This window comes from Hyaena hyaena, unplaced genomic scaffold (assembly GCF_003009895.1).
Source record: "Hyaena hyaena isolate Hyena2069 unplaced genomic scaffold, ASM300989v1 scaffold_98, whole genome shotgun sequence".
Taxonomy (NCBI): Eukaryota; Metazoa; Chordata; class Mammalia; order Carnivora; family Hyaenidae; genus Hyaena; species Hyaena hyaena.
Genome location: NW_024080730.1, coordinates 1351672 through 1374503, shown reverse-complemented (window position 1 = coordinate 1374503; position 22832 = coordinate 1351672). Strand labels below are relative to the sequence as shown.

At 55.9% G+C, this 22832-nt stretch overlaps 1 protein-coding gene across 2 annotated transcripts in view; it reads left to right on the top strand.

Moving 5' to 3' along the window:
* CPT1A (carnitine palmitoyltransferase 1A) overlaps positions 1 to 22832 on the top strand; it is a 51850-nt gene that overhangs the window by 12270 nt on the left and 16748 nt on the right. Inside the window, exons 2-12 of one of the 2 annotated variants that reach the window (XM_039235420.1) lie at positions 2120 to 2273; positions 5218 to 5357; positions 8722 to 8893; positions 10580 to 10681; positions 11264 to 11401; positions 11790 to 11867; positions 12541 to 12648; positions 14812 to 14899; positions 17226 to 17421; positions 19406 to 19594; positions 20463 to 20568. In XM_039235420.1, the coding sequence (XP_039091351.1) occupies positions 2133 to 2273; positions 5218 to 5357; positions 8722 to 8893; positions 10580 to 10681; positions 11264 to 11401; positions 11790 to 11867; positions 12541 to 12648; positions 14812 to 14899; positions 17226 to 17421; positions 19406 to 19594; positions 20463 to 20568 (1458 nt within the window). In that variant the 5' untranslated portion in view covers positions 2120 to 2132. Of the gene's footprint in view, positions 1 to 2119; positions 2274 to 5217; positions 5358 to 8721; positions 8894 to 10579; positions 10682 to 11263; positions 11402 to 11789; positions 11868 to 12540; positions 12649 to 14811; positions 14900 to 17225; positions 17422 to 19405; positions 19595 to 20462; positions 20569 to 22832 lie in introns of those variants that run through there. The other variant, XM_039235421.1, reaches the window with a different exon arrangement.

Below are 22832 nucleotides of genomic sequence, written 5' to 3'. Positions count from 1 at the left end.
CTGGAGAATCCTAGAGACACTCGGATAGCTTTTTGAGGAAAGGATTCAGAGCGGCTTGGATGCCCCCTTCCACATCCTGAATTACCTGCAGCAGGACATTTGCTTGGGGAGCTCGCTGCTTGCGGGCATGGGGTCTGTGTCTTCACAGCTGGCCAGGGGAGGGACGCTGGCTCCGTGCCTGTGAGATAACACGTCAGTAACCTTGAACCCTTTGCAGACCGCACTAAGCTCGGGAGCTTGCATGTGGGATGCAGTTTAGCCCACTTGCTCTTTCATCATTACCAAAGCGGAGTCTCAGGTGCAGCGTGTTGTCACTTCCCAGGTGTGCCTGTCCGAGCCCGTCCCTCTGTGCCCGGCATCCCACCTGGATGCTCCCCAGTGACATCCCCACACACCCGTCCCTACCTGTCCTGCCTGCATGGGGACTCTTCTGTGTCAGTGAGTGGCTCCCGAGAGCGGATGGGCCAGAGGCCCCAGGGAGGCCTCTGAAGACTTTCTGGAGTCGGTCCTTCTGCTGGTCGCTGCCTCCTGGAAGACGGCTTGCCCTTCCCTCTGGCCACGCTTCCCTGCCCGGCCACAGTCGTTTCAGCCTCCAGACTGGACTTCTTGAAACACAAACTGTAACTTAAAACCGTTAGGTGCTTTTCTTTTTTTCTTAGCATAAAACGCATCTCTCTTCCACGGCTGCCTTGGGCATTCCTCTCCCAGGTTAGCTGCCTGCTCTTGACTGGCCCTTGACCTCTACCTAGAGTCTTGTTTCACCTTTAGGCTTGAAAGGCTTGCCCTCAGGCCGATCTTCTCCTGGGCTTCCCGTGTCACCTGGGAGGTCCCCTCCGGCACCCCCTCTTCCTTTGGCTTCCCTGTCCGAGCTGTTGGGGGGGCTTTGCGGGGGTCCTTTCTGCCAAGGCCTTGATTCTCCCCGTGGCTGGTGCATAGGAGGCAGTCAACAAACTCTTGCTGAAGGAGCAAATGCATGAAAGCTGCGTGCCTTTTGGGGCCTCTACTCGGGCCATCTGTTCCAATTAGCTGAGGACTAGGCTGGTCTGGGCTTTCGTAACGGGGCATCTCAGCGCGTTACCTGTTGCTGACGACCGGTGGGTCCTGCGCCCGTGCTCTGTAGGCTTAAACAGGGAAAGTGGGAGGAATCGTTTGTGATGAGAAGGCTCAGTTTTGGGATTTTGTTACGATTCTCGGTGGCTTTCCCCTCCCTCCGTGAGCTGCCCTTTTCCCACGGGGCGCTCGGGCAGAGACGGTGGAGGGTCGGAAGAGAAGGTGGCCGAGGGGCCAGCTGTGCGGGAGGGAGGCCGGCGGGGGGGGGGGGGGGGGGGGGGGGGGTGGGGGGGGGGGCGGAGGAGTGCCCGAGGAAGAAGACGGGCCGGGAGGAAGGGCGCCGAAGAGACCCGGCCCAAAGCCATTGACAGGAAACATGCTTTTATTTGTGGGTTCAGGGGAGCCTGCTCGTGGGAGGGTAAATGACCCCCTCGTCACTGTTCAGCCCTTGGGTTGTGCACCCAGGTTGGTTTCAGCCACGAGGAGGAGGGCCTGGCTCCGGACACGCACAGACACCACCACCTGAGGACGCCGTGTGCCTGGATTTCACGGAGTCTTGTGGCGGCCGAGGCAGTCCCTCGAGGCGGCAGCCACACGCACACTGGAGTCCCGGTTCCCCTGCCTGAAGATCGGGGGTTCAGGGCCATCCCGGACTCCTTTGTGGACCCTCTGGGTTTCCTCTGTGCCAGCCCCGGGCGGCGGGGCGGGGGCGGGAATGAGATGGGCAGGGTGGTGAAGAGCCACTGGCTTCCTGAGTCAGCAGGTGTGGCCTGGGCTGCTGGCCTGGAGGGACGGTTCCATGGGACGGCCCCAGGTGGGGGCCAGGGGTGGGGGGTTCCGGGTGGGAGGGGCCCCCCCACCCCACCCCCACCCCAGCCTCTGAGTAGAGGTAGGTCGAGTGTCTAGTGCCGACAGGCAGGGGAGGGGTCGGCCGGGAATCCCAGAATTGGATCTCTTAATGGAATATTAAGTGTGTTGTTAGGTGGCTAGGGAACGAGCCACAGGGCTGTGGAAGGGGTTTCTTACACCTGGTGGGATGCTGGCCGGTGACACTCTCCCCTCTTCCTAGGGCAACACCGAAGATGGCAGAAGCCCACCAAGCCGTGGCCTTCCAGTTCACGGTCACCCCAGATGGGATCGACCTGCGGCTGAGCCACGAGGCCCTCAAGCAGATCTACCTGTCTGGACTTCACTCCTGGAAAAAGAAGTTCATCAGATTCAAGGTTAGCTGATACCTGTTTAGATCTGCACGCCGCCCATGTTCGTATTAGAGAAAATGCCTCCGGGTGCCGTTGAGGCGGAAGCGTGTCGGGCGGTGATTGGCACGTAACTGATTTTTCTTGTGAAAATCAGCCTTGTGAGACACTCTCACCGGCTTCCCGAATGTTCTGGAAGGCGGGCAGGGGGATTGGGCGGGTGAGCTGCGGCTCAGAGAAGGTAAGTGACCTGCTCGGAGAAGCAGAGGAAAGACTCTCATCCGTGTCTCCGGCTTGGAGTCCAGAACCCTTTACACCTTGTAGAAGAAGGATTGTTTCCCAGCTGCATGAATTGCAATGAATTTATCTAACTGGTACCTCGCTGATAAAATTAGCCAAACATGCTGATAAAATTAGCCAAACATTGGGGCGCTTGGGTGGCTTAGTCGGTTGAGCGTTCAACTTGGGCTCAGGTCCTGATCTCACGGCTCGGGAGTTCGAGCCCTACACTGGGCCCCGTGCTGACAGCTCGGAGCCTGGAGCCTGCTTCGGATTCTGTGTCTTCCTCTCTCTGCCCCTCTCCCACTCGTGCTCTGTTTCTCTCTGTCTCTATAATAAATAAACATTAAAAATTTAAATAAATAAATTAATAAATAAGTAATAAAAAAGTTAACCAAACATTGAAATAGGCGCCCGGAAAGTCAAATATAGCTAACTTCAAATGCTCTCAATCCTGTTTACCTGAAAAAGTGGAAATGTATTCACCGTTTTTAGTTAACCACAAACCTTGTTTTCCTTTCGCTTGTAAATTCAGTTGGTTTTGAAAATCACAGAAGGAATAAAACGCACGTTTGGAAAAAATTCATTCAGACGGGAGGCAGATTCGTCAGGTTCCCCTCCCAGCAGGAATGAAGGAAATGGGTAACTGTATTGATTTTCCAGTTTCCTTTTCGGAGGGTGAGGCTCAGCGCAGGCCTGTTGAGAAAGGGCCAGAACCCAAGTAGGTGAGAGCGGTGACCTCAGAGAAGGTGGGTGGGCCCCGGAGAACCAGCCTTGCTGGACAGGTGCCTGGGGCACAGCCAGGGGGCTCCAGGTCACACACCAGCCCGGGTGACACCGCGGCAGAAGAGGGCGCCGCCTAGAGGGGACAGCGCGCTTTGGCGCCCGACCTTGCCCAGAGCAGCCCCTTCTTTACCCTCAAATCCAAGAGAAGAGAAAGCTGGGGCAGAGCTGTGGCCACCGGTCTCTGCGGCCGAGTGCACGTGTGCTCTGGTCTCAGAGACCTGGCAGCGCAGCTGAGGGGCAAGACCAGCAGATACGGAGTTTGAACAGTGCGCAGCCGAGCCCGACCGAGGGGCCTGTCCCAGGAGCATGCGGCTCCGAGCAAGAGGCGCGGCAGGGGAGGGTGGGTGAGCGGGAGACCTTCCATCTAGACCCTTCCTGCCTCTATTTTATTTATTTGTTAAAAAATTTTTTTTACGGAGCGCCTGGGTGGCTCAGTTAAGCGTCCGACGTTGGCTCAGGTCATGATCTCACGGTTCGTGGGTTCGAGCCCCGCGTCAGGCTCTGTGCTGACAGGTCAGAGCCCGGAGCCTGATTCAGATTCTGTACCTCCCTCTCTCTCTGACCTTCCCCTGCTCACGCTCTCTCTCTCTCCCTCTCTCTCTCTCTGACCCTCCCCTGCTCACACTGTCTCTCTCTCTCTCAGAAATAAATAAAAGCCAAATTTTTTAAAATTTATTTTTGAGAGAGAGTACAGTGGGGAAGGGACAGAGGGAGGATCCAAAGCCGGCTCCACGCTGTCAGCAACAAGCCTGACTCGGGGCTCAAACTCACGAACTGAGATCCAGGCCAGGAGCCGAAGTTGGATGTTTAACTGACTGAGCCACTCAGGTGCCCCCCGCCTCCCATTGTCTTGTAATGTAATATATGCATTTATTTGCCTTAAAAACACTTATTTCAGAGAACACCAAAAGGACCCCCACTCTGTTTAAAATCTCTTTCCCTCCACCTGTCGGCAGTGGGGAATCCGGTGGGACCAGCATGGAGGATGTGGGGTCTCTTGTAAAAGAATTCAGGAAGGCTTTGAGAGTTTTTTGTTTTAATTTATTATTTCTAGGAGAGAGAGAGGCAGCGTGAGCAGGGGAGGGTCAGAGAGAGAGGGAGTCACAGACTGAAACAGGCTCCAGGCTCTGAGCTGGCAGTCAGCACAGAGCCCGACGCGGGGCTCGAACCCACGAACGTGAGATCATGACCTAAGCGAAAGTCGGACGCTTAACCGACTAAGCCACCCAGGCGCCCCAGGCTTTGAGAGTTTTTAAATCCATTGTCTTGGTCAGAGTAATCTCTGATTAAGATGGCTTCGTGAGACTTTTGTTTTTAATTAGAAGTTTTGGAACAAACACAAAAATAAAGAGAATGAGGAGCCACATTGCTTATCTGGTTTCCAAAATTTTGTTGCTATCTGCCTTCCCCCCCCCTGCTGCTTTTTCTGTTTTTTTTGATACTTTTAATGGTAGTGGGCGGGGGGGGGCGGGGAGTTGGCTGAAGGATCGTTCAGCAAACTCGCAACATGGAGTGAGGTGTCTTGGAAATACTTGAGGGTTGAGCAGCCCCTTGATTCAGGAGCAGCAGGAGTGGTGTCGGCTCAGTGACATCCTTACCTCGCGGGTGTCAAGAGCCAGCCTGGGTGGAAATCGCGGAATCAATGTTGACCTGGTGCCTCGGGGTGATTCTAATTTCCTGGCGTCACATTCAGGGAATCTGATCCAGGGAGGGATTTGGTTCAGAAGCAGAGGGAGCGAAGGGGCTGGAGGCTCTGGGGAAGATTTCCAGTAGTGACAGGGTGGTCACGTAGCCGCCACATGCTGCAAACGCCTCCTTCCCACTGCCCGTCATCCCACTCCCCTCGCTACCAGGGGCCGTGGATTTTGTGGGCGGGACCTGCTCACGGAGCATGCTCTGTTTCTAGAATGGAATCATCACTGGCGTGTACCCGGCAAGCCCCTCCAGTTGGCTCATCGTGGTGGTGGGCGTGATGTCAACCATGTACGCCAAGATCGACCCCTCGCTGGGAATCATCGCGAAAATCAATCGGACCCTTGACACTACGTAAGTACCCATTTCGGATCTCAAATCCTCTAGGAAGTTAGCGATTTTTGTTAGTGATTTTTTTTTATTAAAAAATTTTTTTAATAGAGAGAGAGAGGGAGGGACAGAGAAAGAGGGAGACACAGAATCCGAAGCAGGCTCCAGGCTCTGAGCTGGCTGCCAGCACAGAGCCCGACGCTAGACTTGAACCTCATGACCTGAGCTGAAGTCAGTTGCTCAACTGACTGAGCCCCCCGGGCGCCCCTGTTTTCAGGTTGGAGAGGCTCCCGTACGTCCGATGCTGCCGTGGCTGTTCCGTACCAGACCTCCAATCCTATTTCTCTCTTGCTTGTTTACACCGACAAACCTTTTGGGTCTCTTACTAGAGAAATAACGGGCCCCAAAGTCCTTGTTCCATTGCTGGGCTTTGTTTCTCGAGCCAGAGGGTGCGTGTGGACGGTGGGAACCGCTGTGACGGAGGAGAGGGCCGCCCAGGGTGTCCTCGCGTTTCCCGGGCCATCTCTGTAGTGGGGGGGCCGGCCTGAGCCGAGCAGATGAACGCAGGGCCGTTTGATAAAGCGGCCCCTTGCTGGCTGTTTGGATTTCATCTCAGTCCTACAGAAAGAATAGACCGGCAGGTGTGACTCGAGGGAACACCCCCCCAGCTCGGGACTGAATTGGATTGCGATCACCCTGAAGCAGTACTTCCGTGGTTGTAATTTAAAAGCATGGTCTTGTTTTGCCTTGAGCAGGCGCCCCTTGCTCCTGAACCCTTATATTCAAAGCCCAGAGTCCAGCCGAGTCGCTCATGGCCTCAAAGCGACCTCATGAATGCCGGCTGGTGCCTTTATAAGCGTCTGCAGAGCCTAGAAGAAAAATGCCGGCATTTCAGGAGAAGCGTGCTAGGCCGGACCCCTGCAGCCAGCGCACCGCACCCCCCCCCCCCCCAAGCCCTGCCAAGTCCTGCTATTTCTACAGACTTTTCAGGCTGCTGGGAGCTTAACACAGATTTTAAATTTACTCTCTGGTGTGGTCTCTTAACGCTGGATTATATTTAGGAGTGTTGGCTATTTAAAGCCCTTCATAATCTGGATCTTTATATGATTTGTTTCTTTGTTCCCTCTAAACCAATTGCGGTGAACTGGGCCGTCCCTGGCCCAGATTTGGAAAGACCAGGTTAAGGGCCAGCGTCTCCCAGGCTTGAGGAGCATTCTGGAACCATCTTCCTGGAGAGCATCTCCGACGGTCCTGGGTGGCTGTTTTCACAAGCACAGATGGCTGTGTGGGGTTTGCTCTGCGTTTGTCCGGCCCTGGGAGTCTCGGAAGATTTTTTTTTTTTAAATGTTTATTTATTTTTGAGAGAGAGACAGAGTGTGAGTGGGGGAGGTGCGGAGAGAGAGGGAGACACAGAATCGGAAGCAGCTCCAGGCTCTGAGCTGTCAGCACAGAGCCCGACATGAGGCTCGAACCCACGAGCGGTGAGATCATGACCTGAGCCGAAGTCGGGCGCCCAACCCGTTGAGACCCCAGGTCCCTCCCAGCAGTATTTAAATCTACAGTGTGTATTCTTAACTCTAGTCAGCACGCTCCCTGGGACTTCCTTGTCTCGTAGCCAGAAGTTTGTACGTTTTAACACTTTCCCCCGTTTCGCCCACATCCCCTGCCTCTGGCAACTACTGTCTGTTGTCTGTGTCTGCGGTTTGGATTTATATGTTTACTTACTTATTTATTTATTTGTATTCCACACGTAAGTGAGATCAAATGGTATTTGTCTTCCTTTGTCTGACTCATTTCCGTGGCATCGTGCCCTCTGGGTCCGTGGCTGTCACAGCCGGCAGGGTCTTCCAGCACAATCTTCCGTTCTGCTTGTACCCCACCTCTGCAGCCATTCACCTGCTGGTGGACGCTCCGCCGGTTGTAGATAATGCCGAAGTGAACGTGGGGATGCAGATGTCCTTTCAAGATAGTGACTTTGTTCCCTTCCGATAAACACTTGAGCTAGAATTGCTGGATCATATGGTAGCTGTTTGTAGTGTTTTTGAAGAAGCTCCATGCTGTTTTCCACGGTGGCTACGGCACCAGGACACAAGGCTTCCCCTTTTTCTGAGTCCTTGCCAACATCTGTCATTTATTTACTTTGAGAGCAAGAGAGAAAGCGCGAGCCGGGGAAGGGCAGAGAGATAGGGAGGGAGAGAGAATCCCAAGCAGGCTCCGCGCCGGCAGCGCAGAGCCCGATGCGAGGCTTGATCTCTGCGAAATCGAGGGTAGGACTCTTAACCAACTGAGCTACCCCAGCGCCCCAGTGTTTGTTATTTAAATCCTTTTTATTTTATAACTAGGTTGTGGTTTTTGAGAAGCAACTAAAACTGAATGCCACAAAGATGTAGAAATAGTTACATTTCTACTCATTTTTAAAGTCTCATCTTTACCGTTAGATCCCTTTACCGAAAGATCCCTTTCCCTAGCAAACAAAAACGTTTCCTTTCTTTAGGTTTATTATTTAAATGCGGGGCGCCTGGGTGGCTCAGTCGGTTAAGCATCCACCTTCAGCTCAGGTCATGATCTCAGTTTGTGAGTTTGAGCCCCATGTCGGGCTCTGTGCTGACAGCTCGGCCTGGAGCCTGCTTCTGTCTGTCTGTCTCCTCTCTCTGTCCCTGCCCTGCTTGTGCGCGCTCTCTCTCTCTCTCTCAGAAATAAATTAAAAAAAAACCCATAAAAAGCAAAAATTTAAATGATCACTTTGCACGATCAGTTTACTTGGTTCTTTCATGGTAAGTACTCCTGCCTACGTCCAAAACGAGCTCTTTTGATCTCGACAGTTAAAGTAATGGTTTTCCCAAATGATCTCAGCATCTTACAGCTAATGGCGAGGTGCAGGTGGACGTGGGGCGTGGGTTTCATCGTGGGCAGGCCACCGCCTCGCACGTGCCCGTCACTGTCCCCAGACCCTGGCGGGCATCGTGAGTTTTCCCCGAGAGCGCAGTGGCCTCGGTTTCTCTTGAGACCCAGCACAGCGGACGGGAGAAGGACGCCGGAGCCTTTTGAGAGTTGGGCCGACACACAGTGAATCTAGCGTCACCCCTCTCTTTTTTTATTCATTTAAGTTTATTTATTCTGGGAGAGAGAGAGAGAGCGCGCACACAAATGGGGGAGGGACTGAGAGAGAGGGAGACAGAGAATCCCAAGCAGGCTCCGCGCTGTCCGCGCGGAGCCCAACGTGGGGATCAAACTCGCGGACCGTGAGGTGGAACACGTAACCGACAGAGCCTCCCAGGCTCCCCCTCGAGTGTCTTCCCTTTGGTCCGGGGTCCAGGGTCTCGGGTCCAGGGCAGGCCGCCCCGGCCGGCAGCGCGTGACGCTCTCTCGGCTTGTGTCGCCTCCGCAGCGGCTGCATGTCCAGCCAGACGAAGAACGTGGTCAGTGGCCTCCTGTTCGGCACGGGGCTGTGGGTGGCCCTCATCATCACCATGCGCTACTCCCTCAAGGTGCTGCTCTCCTACCACGGCTGGATGTTCGCGCAGCACAGCAGGATAAGCCGCGCCACCAAGATCTGGATGGTAACTGAGGCCGCTTCGCACGCGTTGCCTGACTTGTGTGGTTTTTAATGTCCATTTTTGAGCGAGCGAGACAGAGCGTGAGCGGGGGAGGGGCAGAGACAGAGGGAGTCACAGACTCTGAAGCAGCTCCAGGCTCTGAGCGGGCAGCACAGAGCCCGACGCGGGGCTCGAACCCACGAACCGGGAGATCATGACCTGAGCCGAAGTCGGACCTTAACCGACTGGGCCACCCAGGCGCCCCTGGTGTTTTTTTGTTTTTTTCTTAAGCTCTTTTACGGGGCACGTTTGGTGTACGACAGGCCGTAGCTGTCTGGCCGCGTGCCCGGCTGCCCGTGTCTGGAGGGATGCGGGCGACTGCAACCTGTGACCAGTCGCCGGGCCACAGCCTCAGCTCCCGCAGTCCCCTCGCGCCCCGCCCCGTTTTTCCTCGGCGGAGAGAGCCTGTGAATGAGATCCACCCCCTTAGCAAAGGCTTAGGCTCACAGTGCAGCAGGAGGGCAGTGCCCCGGCCGGGCAGCCGCCACCCCCTTCGCCGCGGTGCTGGTCCTTCCGTGGCTGGCTCGCCGCACTGACGTCGTGCAAGCGGCTTGTATTTGAAAGGAGCGTCCCCGTGGGATCCCTCCCCGTCCACGCTTGGCCAGCTGACCTGGAGGTTGGCCTCTCCTTGCTGCCGGGGGCATTGCTCACTGTGACTCATGAGTGTGGCCGGAGACAGAGTCCATGAGTTCTGAACGTGGCATATTAGCGTGTGCCAGGCTTGCCATCAGGTCATCCATCAAAGCAACGTGACGCCCGTCCACTGCCTTGAAGCTCTTCTGAGTGGCTCCGGTCGCCAACCTGTCCGACCGGGTCTCCCTTGTCCACCCTTCACCGCAGGCGGGTTTTGTCTGCTCCCCCGGGCCCATAGCGCCAGTGGATGTTTGTCCCATTTCACCCGTGACGGCTGAGCTCCACACCCCGGGGGCTGCTGTGACAGGCACCCCCGCTCCCAGGCCCCCCCACACCCATGGGCTTTGCTCTCCTCCCGACTGACTTCCTGCGCCCGCGTGGCTGGGAGATTTCTGATTTCCAGAGAAGCAGAGATTAACACCCAGAAGAGAGTTGGAGACCTGCCCACACTTGACAGAATAAAGCCAAATGGCATTCCCCGTGCCCGGTCACGGCTACTTGAGTCCCAGCCACCCCCCCTGCGAGCCCTAGAAACTCCTTGGAGGTCTGGTCCGCAGGAGGAGACTAGTTATGACGGCGAGTTTAGATAGAGGGCAGTAGGCAAATGTGCACCATCCGCTGGGCTTGGCGGTGGGGGTGGGGGGCTGCGCTGCTGCTGGGGTTGGTTCGAGCGCAGGCTTCTCAGCTCAGCCCCTTGTCACTGCAGCCAGAGCTTTGAGCCAGTCCCGAACGGAGGGCCCCGTGCAGGGGCGCAGTCAGAAGGCGGAATCCGGGTGCCCGAGAAGGGTCCTGGCTGGGGCGCTCGCAGCTTCTGTCACACCTGGGCTCCCGTCAGTCTGGGTTTTGTTTGGGGTCCCCTGTGCACGTGGGGGTGGGTCGGAGGGGTGGACCGCAGACCGGAGGGGGTATAGGCCACCGCAGACCGTCAGCAAATCGTCGGCAAGTCGTCTGTGCTTGAGCTCTGGTTTCACATCTATAACACGGTCTCACGTTTTAAAACAACCTTTTGTTTTGAAGGGCATGGTCAAGGTCTTTTCAGGCCGCAAGCCCATGTTGTACAGCTTTCAGACGTCCCTGCCGCGACTGCCGGTCCCCGCGGTGCAGGACACCGTGACCAGGGTAGGTGTGGCTTCAGCTCTGTGACAGTCGCTCCAAGGTGCAGGCGCCCTGGGATTGTGGTTTGTGACTCGGTTAATTTACTGTCATTGGGTCATGGGCTTGTCTGGCTGCTGTAGAAGATCTTTTCCTTTCTAATGTATCAGCATGCGTTAGGTGCTTTTTAAAAAATTTTTTTAATGTTTATTTTTGAGAGCGAGCGAGCGAGCTTGTGCGAGTGGGGGAGGGGCAGAGAGAGGGAGACAGAGTCCAAAGCAGATTCTGGGCTCTGAGCTGTCAGCACACAGTCCAAAGCGGGGCTCGAACTCACCAACTGTGAGATCATAATCTGAGCCGAAATCGGAGGCTTAACCGACTGAGCCACCCAGGCTCCCCAAGATTTTATTTTTAATCTCTGCACCCAGCAACGGGGCTCGAACTCACAACCCCGAGCTCAAGAGCCACACGCTCTACTGCTTGCGCCAGCTGGGCGTCCCACTTGGGGAAGATTCTTGAATCTTTTAAATCTGTTTACAGTTTTTTGTAAGGCCCAGATAAGGGGCCTGTGCATTTTAACTTGGCTCGCGTGCTTTTCGTTAACTGTAGTACCTGGAATCGGTGAAGCCGCTTATGAAGGAATCCGACTTTAAACGGATGACGGTCCTCGCACAAGATTTTGCCGTCAGTCTGGGACCCAGACTGCAGTGGTATCTGAAGTTAAAATCCTGGTGGGCGACAAATTACGTAAGTGTGCATGCACGCCGTTCTTCCTGATGGGAATTTTCTCGTACGGAAACACACCAGCCAGGCTTTCCCGTGTGAGCCCCGAGGTGGGCGACCCGAGGTGGGGTGTGGAGGAGGAGGAGGCAGTAACTGTCACCAGGCAGATCAGACAGCGAGGCTGGGAGTAGGGGCTGGCGGGCAGGGGCGGGGCGGAGGGTCGCGTTCTGTTTTGATCAGGCGCTGGCCACGAGGGTGTGCAGCTCACACAGGCACTGAGGCTCCCGCATGCACACACACGCGTGCACACACACTTCGACACAGAGCAGTGTGGCCAGAGCACCCTGGGGGCCCGCCAGCCTGTGTCACCCCTGCTCAGCTCACCAGTGGTCTGTCCCGTCTGCGCCCGCAGGTGAGCGACTGGTGGGAAGAGTACATCTACCTGCGGGGACGGGGGCCGCTGATGGTGAACAGCAACTACTACGCCATGGTGAGTGCCCGGGAGGCCCCAGTCCCGCTGGCCCTGGGCTTCCGGCCGCGCCCGCCGCCTGCTCTCCACGCCCCAAAGCTGCGTCACGGCTCTGTGTTTGGCCCGAGGCCCCGCGGAGAAATCGGGACGGCAGAGATGCTCTCGGGCCCGCGCCCTCCCCTGCTGTCACCCCTGGGCATCAGGGTGTGTGTGCCGTAGTGGCCCGAGGGCCCGTGTCCCCGCCCGCCTGCTGCGCTTAGTGACCCGCTGGCCAGGAGCCCGCCTTCCTTCCTCGCTGCCTAAGGCGCCCGGAGACCGAGTGCCGTGTGTCATTTCCAGGTCTCGCGGGGGTTTCTTCTTGTCTTCTGAGACATTGTCGGCCTGGGAAGGTACCTGCCGTCTTTTGTGAGAAGCCCCTCCCCACAGTGGGTTTCGAGAACTGGCCTTAACTACCTGTAATACCTGGCCAACCTCATTCTTCGCCTTTCTCCCTGTCCCACCCTTTCCTTTGGTTTTCCCGTGGAATGTAAAGTAAAAGTGGCCAAGCGTAGGAAGCAGAGTCTCAGTTTATTTTCTCAGAGCAGGTGGGACTGCGCAGGCGTGGGAGAGTTCTGTCCGTGTGCAGATGCCCTCGCGGGCGCGCGAGTCTGCCGTCTCCCACGCGCTCTGTGCCGACACGCGTTCGCCTTTCCAGGACTTGCTGTACGTGTTACCGACGCAGATGCAGGCGGCGAGAGCAGGCAACGCCATCCACGCCATCCTGCTCTACAGGTGGAAACTGGACAGGGAGGAGATCAAGCCGGTATGCGGGCAGACTGCACTCTAAGAATCTCTTTTCTTTTTCTTTTTTTTATGTTTATTTTTATTTTGAGAGAGAAAGCGTGTGCGCTCGCTGGGGAGGGACAGAGAGAATCCGAAGCAGCCCCAGGCCCTGAGCTGTCAGCACAGCTCAATCTCACAAACTGTGAGTTCATGACCTGCGCTGAAATCAAGAGTCGGAGGCTCAACAGACTGAGCCATTCTTTTTTTTTTTTTTTAATTTTTTTATATGTTTTATTTATTTCTAGGAGAGAGAGAGAGAGAGACAGCTTGAGCAGGGGAGGGTCAGAGAGAGAGGGAGTCACAGGCTGAAACAGGCTCCAGGCTCTGAGCTGGCAGTCAGCACAGAGCCCGACGCGGGGCTCGAACCCACGATCCGTGAGATCATGACCTAAGTGAAAGTCGGACGCTTAACTGACTAAGCCACCCAGACGCCCCAAGACTGAGCCATTCTTAAAAGAACATTTTTTTTTACTGTTTATTTTTTAAAGAGAGGCAGCATGAGCAGGGGAGGGGCAGAGAGAGAGGGAGACACAGAATCTGAAGCAGCTCCAGGTGCTGAGCTGTCAGCAGAGCCCGACATGGGGCTTGAACCCACAAACCATGAGACTATGATCTGAGCCGAAGTCAGACGCTAAACCGACTGAGCACCCTCCCTGGACGCCCCTAAAAATTTGTTTTTAAGCGGCTTTGTGATGTGGTGCACTTGCGTGAGGCATACAGTTGGATGCGTGCTGATATGTTTATATATAATGTACCCCTGAAGCTGTCACCCCCAGACTTCCCCTGGGGGCCTGTGCTCTCGCTGAGCCTCTCTGTCACCTGCCAGGTAACCGCCATCTGCCTCCTGTCACTTTAGATTGCTTGTATTTTCCAAATCTTTGTGCAAATGGAATCACACAGTGCTCTAGAGAGAGCACACAGAGACAGAGATTGTGCTCTATCTCTGTCTCTCACTTTTCTTGCACTCTCTATAGTTATTTTGAGACTTGATTCTCCGCGTGTTTCCTAAATGGATTTTTATACGTCTGTTCCTTTAGTCCTGTAATCAGCCAGCCCCTGGAAGAAACTCGTGTTTACTTTCAGAGGAAATCAGTGTAGCTGGTGTATTAGTCAAGAGGAGCAAGACATTCCTTCCTTCTACAGGGTCCCGCAGGGAAGGGAGCCCAATGCAGCAGCTTGAACTCAAGACCCTGAGAACAAGACCTGAGCTGAGAGCGAGGGTCGGACACTTAAGTGTGGGCCGACCAGGTGCCCCATCCTTCCCTTCCCTTCCCCCCTTCCTTCCTTTTTACATTTATTTATTTTGAGAGAGACAGAGATAGAGCACAAGTGGGGGAGGGGCAGAGAGAGAGGAAGACAGAGAATCCCAAGCAGGCTCCGTGCTGACATCAAAGAGCTTGATGCGGGGCTGGAACTCACCAACCATGAGTCATCACCTGAGTCAAAGTAGGACAATCAACCGACCAAGCCACCTAGGTGCCCCCCCGACATGTCTTTCTTAAATACACCTTTGGTTGAAGTGTCAGTTTATAAATGACCGATTAGAACGTGTTACTTGGGAAGGAAGGTGCCAGAAGCCCTGGGGCAGTCCAGCAAGCCTTGTGGTGAAGGTCGGTGAAGGTCAGCATCCCAGAGAGTGGCTGCTCTTTACAGAGTTTGCAAGAGATTAAGTCAAACGTCCTATGTGCTTGGAAAACAAATCCAGCATTTAAAGATTTTCTTTGTTTTTTAAAAAAAAATTTTAATGTTTATTTTTGAGAGAGGGAGAGAGAGCGTGAGCAGGGGAGGGGCCGAGAGAGAGGGAGACACAGAAGCTGAAGCAGCTCCAGGCTCTGAGCTGTCAGCACAGAGCCCGACGTGGGGCTCAAACTCACGAACCACAAGATCATGACCGGAGATGAAAGTCGGACGCTTAACTGACTGAGCCCTCCAGGCGCCCCTTAAGATTTTCTTTTTTTTAAGTCTTTTATGTAATCTCTGCCCCCAGCATGGGGCTCGAGCTCACAACCCCGAGGTCAGGAGTTGCACAGCCCTTCCCACTGAGCCTGCCGTGTGCCCCACAAATTCAGGATTTAATTTGCTCCTTCTCCCGCCTCCCCTCCCCATGGAATTCTTATTTGTTTGAAACCCGTTTTTGTTGCAGATTCTGCTGCTGGGGTCCACAGTCCCGCTGTGCTCCGCGCAGTGGGAGCGGATGTTCAACACTTCGCGGATCCCGGGAGAGGAGACGGGTGAGTGGGGCTCTCGCGGAAGCAGCACTCTCGTTCTGTCCGGAGGTGGGGGGACGGCAGTGCAGCGACCCGTGCCGACCCCTCCTGCGGTTGTGAGGCTTCGGGCTCAGGGACTTTCCTTCTGTTGACTGGACGTGTGACTTGTCCTCAGACTTGCGTTTCTCCTCGGCTGAAGGCGGCCTTACTGGGAGCTTGCTCTAGGTGTGGGTGGGACTGTCCTCTTCATCTGGCCCCCCGGGGTGGGGGGTCCTGCTCTGGGTCACGAGCGATGCACGCGGCCTTGTGCTCACTCGGAGCAGCCTGGCCTGGGACCCCCACCCACTCCACCACCGTCCTGGGGGGTGGGGCGGCCACAGAACCTGTCCAAGCCGGGACACCCTTGAGAATGGAAGGGAGACGTGGCATCACTGGGGACCATCCCAGACCAGCCAGGGCTCAGACCCTGCTGCCCCTGAGCCCCTGGTGGCCGTGCGGGGGGGAAATTCCTGTCACTCTCACCTGACGAACCTGACCCTGTCTGAGACCTCATGGCCATGCTAATGAACCCATTGCCGCTTTTGAAGCTGGTAGTTTATCAGGTCCCAAGCTGATCCGTGACAGCCGGGTACTTCCAGACCGTGGGCCCTGGGCAGTAACCTGTCCCATGGTGCTGGGCATGGGGGTCCTCGACCCCCTCTGGCTGGGCTTCTGTCTGGGCTCAGCTTTCCCGGGACCCGGGATTCAGAGCTTTCTCTGAAACGTCACTCCAGCAGCACACATGCTGTGCACCCCCCCCGCCCCTCCTCCCCCACCGGCGTGCGGTCTTTCTGGCTAAAAAGTCAGCCCTTGTCTCTCCCACACTCTGGACTCCCGTGGCCTGTGGCCAGACTTATGTGAAAAGCAGCCAAGCCGGCAAAAAGCCATTTTGAAACAGTTACCCCTAATAGTGTTTGTAAAAGTGATTGTAACGAAGCATCATGTGGTTTTGCTCCCTCTTATCCGCGGTGTTGCGTTCCCTGGTCTCAGTTATCCGCAGCTGGCCGCGGCGCAGAAGCAGAGGGTCCTCTGGGACATCACCCTAACCCCGTGTCACACCTTCCCACTCACCTCACGTCATTTTACCTTCTCCCGTCATCGCGAGGAGAAGGGTGAAGACAGGATATTCTGAGGGAGAGAGAGATGGAGGGAGAGAGGGAGACCACGTTCACGTACGCTTTGTGAGCGTACATCACCTTTGTCCTGTTTTGTTATCGGTCATTGTTAACTTCCTACTGTGTCTTGTTCATGAATCAGACTTTACCGTGATCGTAGGTGTGTAAATATGGGATCGTAGGTGTGTAAGTATGGGATCATAGGTGTGTAAATATGGGGTTGTAGTTGTGTAAATAGAGACCGGTAGTGTGTTTAGAGTTCAGTGTGCCCCGCGGCTTCCGGCTCCACTGGGGTGTCTTGGGTAAGGGGGGGCTGCTGTACTTCTCTCCGCCAGGGTCTCAGGTGTCGTCTGCTGGTTATTTCTGAGTCCTTTATTGTTTTTGTTGTTTTAAGTGTATATTTGAGGTGTTGGTTACGGAGTATATTAGTTTCTAGGGCCGTGGTCACAAAACACCACAGACTGTGCAGCTTAAACACACATTCACTGCTTCCTGGTCCTGGAGGCTGGAGGCTGGGGGTGCAGGCGTGGGCAGGGCCCGGCCCTCCCGAGGCCTCGCTCCTTGTGTGTGGTCCCTCTGAGTGTGTCTGTGTCCTGATCTCTCCCTGCAAGCGCCCCAGTCATGTAGGATTAAGCTCCGTCTTAATCACCATGTTTTAACATAATTATCTCTTTAATGTCTATTTATTTTTGAGAGAGTGTGAGCTCACACAGAGCACGAGCAGGGGAGGGGCAGAGAGAGAGAGGGAGACACAGAATCCAAAACAGGCTGCAGGCTCCGAGGTGTCAGCACAGAGCCCGATGCAGGGCTTGAACCCATGATCTGTGAGATCATGACCTGAGCCCAAGTCGGACGCTTAACCGACCGAGCCCCCCAGGCGCCCCCTTCTTATTTCTGACTTTGAAGTAAAGGCTGCACATGTGCCGTGGTTTTGTGGCAGAAACCCCTCCTCTGTCTTGAGTCGCTGGTGCGTCCACTGAGTGTCTGAGGGAGCAGCCGGGCCAGTCACCCCCTGATCCTGGGCTCTCTGCACTCTGGTGCTGTACGGACTCTCAGGAAATAGACAGATGAGCCGAGTGGGGGGACATGGGGTGAGGGGTCCGGGCCACCGGGAAGTGGGGGGTGGGGTGCCTTTCTCGTCTGCCGCCGACCTCGTGTGTCCGGGTCTTGTGTCCCCGTCCCGCGTCCCGCCTCAGACACCATCCAGCACATCAGGGACAGCAGGCACATCGTCGTCTTCCACAAAGGCCGTTACTTCAAGGTCTGGCTCTACCACGACGGACGGCTGCTGAAGCCGCGGGAGATCGAGCAGCAGATGCAGAGGATTCTGGACGACCCGTCGGAGCCCCAGCCCGGGGAGGCGAACCTGGCGGCCCTCACCGCGGGAGACAGGTGCGCGCTCCCCTGCGACCCCGCTCAGGCCCGCCCGGGCGCTGCGGGGGCGCCTTGCGGTCCTCTCCCCTCCCTGGGGCTTAGCCGGAGGATGGGGCCCGTGGGCGACTTGAGCTTGGCAGCGGGAGCAGGGCGTGAGCCTAGAGTCTTTGTCCATCCCCGCTGGCGGGTCCCCGTGGCTGTGTGTGCGTGTGCATGTGTGGGTTTGTGTGCGTGTGCATGTGTATGCGTGTGTGCAGGTGGGTGTGCACGGGCACCAGGACACCTGGCGGGCTGCGGGCGTATTTAACTCAGGACACGGAACAAGTTTAAACCAAGGCCCCCGCGTCGGAGATAGATTTCCTGCCGTGTGTGTTCACTCAGGGAGTTAGCTTGCAGACGGCGCCCAGCGTCTCAGCCTTGGCTCTGCACACTCTGGGCTGGAGAGCCTGTGCCTTGGGGGGGCCGCTGGGCCTGGGCATGGAGGGTGTCAAGCCGCACCCCCCCCCCCGCCCCCCAACACCAGTAGCAACTGCTTAGTTGTGATAAACGAAACTGCCCGGACTTTGCTCGCTGTCACCAGGGGGCAGTATTGTCTCCGGTTGAGCAGCACCGGCTGACAGCAACGTGACAGCCATTAGGGCAGCAAAATGGTGAGAAAAGGGAAGTGCCCAGGCGCGCAGAGGGGGACAGCGGGCCCGACAAGCGGCAGGGCATCCAGGGAGCGGACTGCACAATCCACCCCATAGGAAGCTGCCAAGGGGTCTGAGACCCCGGAACACAAGGCAGAGAGAGTTCTCTGCACCCAACTACATTTGGGCTTGATTTGGTTGTTAAAGGGGACCCCAGGCACCCCAGGCACGCTTACGAGATCATCCTGGTCCAGGGGCCCCGGCGACAGTGGAGTCTGGGACAGGCAGCCTGAGCGGTGGGCTTCGGTCCCAGAAGCCCGGGGGTGTTGGGCCATCCTTGGGCTTCAGGGCTGCCAGGAACAGCGGTGGACAGTGCGTCCTGGGGAATGAGCTCCCTCCCAGGTGCTTGTGAGCGTCACTGGGCCGGACGGTGGACGGAGGTGCTTCTGAGGAGTGGGCTTGCCCGGGACCACCCACCCTCACGGGGCTCAGTGGGCACCCAGCCCTGATGCTCCCCCGTCTCACCTCCCCGAGCCCCTGGCGTAGACGCCGGGCGTGTATGGTGGCATGTCCCCTTCCTGCCCCTCACGCAGCACCAAGTGCAGAATGGCCCTCCTGGGCGTCACTGGTGTGGGCCGGCGCGTGTCGGGACCATTGCAGCCTTGGGAGGGGGCTCGGGGAGAGAAGAGGTCGGAAGATGGGCCTCATGACCCTGGTCTGGAAGCGTGGGGGGTGACGGACCCGAGGAGGGTCTGAGTGAGGCCTGGGTGCAAGCAGAGCAGCCACAGCTGGGTGCCTCGCAGGGAGTGGGTGTCCCATCAGCTCGATGTAACTTCCGTGAGACACTGCCATGGGTGCCCCTGTCCTTGGGGGGGGGGGTCCCGTGGCCCTTAGTAACATGGACTTCGGCAAGACAGCCTGGGTTTGAAGCTCTTGTTGCCACAGAGTAGCTGTGACCACATCTCTGCCTCAGTTTCCCCCTCTGAAAGGTGGGAATGGCAGCGTCGACAGGGAGGAGGTGGTGGCCACGCACTTGCTGTGATTTCCTCGCCAGAGCTGCTCGGGGTGGGCACCCCGGCGCGGGTGCGAGGAGCACTTTCTCGGCGTCCCTGCCCCGAGGTAGGCGAACCCAGAGGCCGGCCTGCGTTCTGGTCGCACATCCGGCAGTGGGCGGACAGGTATGCGCCACGCCTCGTGCTCGGCGCCTGCCCGCAAACCACACAGCCACCTGTGGGCACTCGGTTCCCGCAGAGTCCAAAGTGCGCGAGGCCCCTTCCGTTCCTAGCAAACTGAGAAACGCTGTCATTTTGAAGGTCACAGGTCAGGAGATGGCACCAGGTTGCTACAGCCTTAAACCCTGACTGTTCTTTCAGGGTCCCCTGGGCCAAGTGTCGCCAGGCCTATTTTGGACGCGGGAAAAATAAGCAGTCTCTGGACGCCGTGGAGAAGGCCGCGTTCTTCGTGACGCTGGATGAGACCGAGCAAGGGTATAGACAGGAAGACCCGGAGGCATCGATGGACAGCTACGCCAAGTCCCTCCTGCATGGCAGGTGCTGTGACAGGTAATGCACGGGCTTCCCTCCTGGACGACGCTAGTTTCCGTGGAAGTAGTGAGCGTGGAAGCGACGTCACACGTGGCTGGCACCCAGCCTCCAGGCTCTCCCCTCTTTAGGGAGGAGGCCCACGTAAAACTCAACTCATAAGGGGTGCCGGGGGGCTCAGTCCTTAAGCGTCCGACTCTCGATTTCGACTCGGGTCAGGATCTCACGGTTTGTGGGTTCGAGCCCCGTGTCAGGTTCTGCACTGACAGCTCAGAGCCTGCTTGGGGTTCTGTCTCTGCCTTTCTCTCCACGCCTCCCCTACTCATTCTCTCTGTCTCTCTTTCAAAAATAAACTTAAGCCACGACTCTTGACTTTCTTCTTTCCACGCGCATGCATGGCTTAAGCAGCAGACTTGACATTCTTCGCCTTCTGTGCATGACCACCCACGATGGTGGTGGTGACAGGCATGACTGCCGGTGCCTGGGGCCAGGCAGGGGGAGGAGGGGGACGGGGCTGACCTGCACTTCTGTGCTCGCTGATCTCCGAGCCTCCTTCCCCTTGTGTGTGCAGTGAGGTCCTGTCTGCCCCGCCGGTGGGGATGAGGTTCAGCCCAGGACGGGGGCAGGCGGGCCTGTGGCCTCCCGTCTTTTGCAATCGCCTCGTGGGCTCTTTCACACTGAAATACCATATTCTAGTCTGCCGGCTCCGGCACGCAGATGCTTATCTCTGTGTCTAATACAGAGAAGTGAGTGACCTCAGAGTCCAATGTGTTCTCTTATCATCAGTCCCCAGAGGTTCAGGACCGGGGGCCAGCTTGTCCGGGGGTGGGGGCGGGGGCCGAGGAGCCCATCCAGAATACAACAAGTATATAATTTTTGTTTCCCACAGGTGGTTCGACAAGTCTTTCACATTCATCGTCTTCAAAAACGGGAAGGTGGGCATGAATGCGGAGCACTCCTGGGCCGACGCGCCCATCATTGCACACCTTTGGGAGGTGAGTGCTCGCGGCTGGAATGTGGCCTTGGCTGCAGATCCGAAGCCCAGGCTGCATTTTATTGTGTGGTTTTTGTCTGATGATTCAATGCTTCGTAACAGGTGTGGGCACTTGCAGGCCCCGTTCAGTTGCCCAACAAAAGCCCTTCGTGTTTTCATCTCCTTCAGCTCAGGTTCCTTAGATAGAAACTCGTTTAACGGGGCTCCCGGGTGGCTCAGTCTCGGTTTTGGCTCAGGTCATGATCTCACAGTTCGTGGGTTCGAGCCCCGCGTTGGGCTCTGTGCTGACAGCTCAGAGCCTGGAGCTGCTTCGGATTCTGCGTCTCCCTCTCTCTCTGCCCCTCCGCTGCTTGCTCTCTGTCTCTCTCTCTCAAAAGTAAATAAAATATTTAAAAAAATAACAAAATAAAATGCAGTGTTGGGTTGGCCTTGCCACTTTTTCAAATTTAAATAAATTCATTTCTCCCTCCACCATTTGAACTGTTTTCATGGTTGGCATGAACCGTGAAGGGAGGTTTAGCTTTCTTTCATTTTTTTAATGACTCTTTTTAAAGTTTACTTATTTATTTTGAGAGAGAGAGAGAGCACAAGCAGAGGAGGACAGAGAGAGAGAGGGAGACACAGAATCCTAGGCAGGCTCCATGCCGTTAGCGAACCGTGGGATCGTGACTTGAGCAGAGATGAAGAGTCATCGCTTAACCAACTGAGCCACCCTGGGGCCCCCAAGGAAGGTTTTGCTTACGTAACTCATCTGTCATGGTTTTTGTTTAAAGACATTGCTAAACTCTAGGATTGTCAACAGCAGCATTGATCCAGAACTTCTAGATTATCTTGGTTTGGGAGCTTTTTGTTAAAGCAACAGGGCCCATTGAAACAAACTCACACTGAGTGCTCGGACTGTTGTCTGCCATGTCCTTCCTTTGCTGCTGCTCTAGTGAATGGGGCGGACTAAGTGACCCTGAAGTCCCTGCACCCGTGAGAGACGCGTGACCGCAGGCTGATGACCTCACTGCCCTTCACAGGGCACGGGGCTCGGTTGTGTACCTGAAGTTGTAACGTAGTAAACTTGTGAAGGCGTCTTCACGCGTGACCCAGTTCTTTGTTTGTTTGTTGGTTTTTCAATAATTAAAAAAAATTTTTTAATGTTTATTTTTAAAAATATTTAGTGTTTGTTCTTGAGAGAGAGGGAAGTAGAGAGTGAGTGGGGGAGGAGCAGAGAGAGAGGGAGACACAGAATCTGAAGCAGGTTCCAAACTGAGCTGTCAGCATAGAGCTCGACACGGGGCTTGAACTCACGGACCACGAGATCATGACCCAAGACGAAGTCAGACACTTAACCGACTGAGCCACCCAGGCACCCCTTTAATGTTTATTTTTGGGGGGGGGAGGGGAGAGAGAGAGGGAGAGAGGGAGGGAGAGAGAGAGAGAGAGAGAGACACAGAGAGTGAATGGGGAGGGGCAAAGAGAGGGAGACACAGAATTGGAAGCAGCTCCAGGCTCCGAGCTGTCAGCACAGAGCCCGACGCAGGGCCTGAACCCATGAACCGTGAGATCATGACCTGAGCCGAAGTTGGACACTTCAGTGACTGAGCCCCCCTGACGCCCTTGTAGAAAGTGCTGACACAATGGCCTGTGGGTCGAGGGACTGGATGGGGGGCCTGGGGCCCCCTGCATGGACGGGAACTAACCTGCTCTCTCGTCATGGAGGCCAAGGCCAAATTAAAACGAGAGCTGGTCTGCCCGTGCCAAGCCAGTTAAGAACAAACCAGGTCAGAGTTGAATCCTCTTTGCTGTCCACTGAATTTCTGGAATTCCATTGAGTTGGGCTCTTTGGGGGCTTTGACACAGAGCGGCTCAGACACAAGTGGGCCAGCCCCTTCCCTCCCTCAGATATGCATGGACGCCGGCGCCACGTGCGTGTGGCCACCTCCACGGGCCCCCACGCGGAGTCCCTGACCCGGCCACCCGCTGGACTTGGCTTGTGTTTTTTGTTGGTTTGGTATTTGCGCCCCCCACTAGGGAGCTCCCTGAGTGCTGGGATTCCCCTTTAAAGGAATGTTTTTATTATCGTTTATGGAGAGATAATTCGCGTCCTATAAAATTTACCTTCTTCAATACGCTGGGTTTTGTGTGTTTACAAAATGGTTGTTGACGCATCATCATTATCTAATTTTAGGGCATTTTCATCACCCCTTCCCCTGCCCCCCGTTCCCTGGCGACCACAGATCTACTTTCTGTCTCTGTCACTTTCCCTGTTCTGGCCAT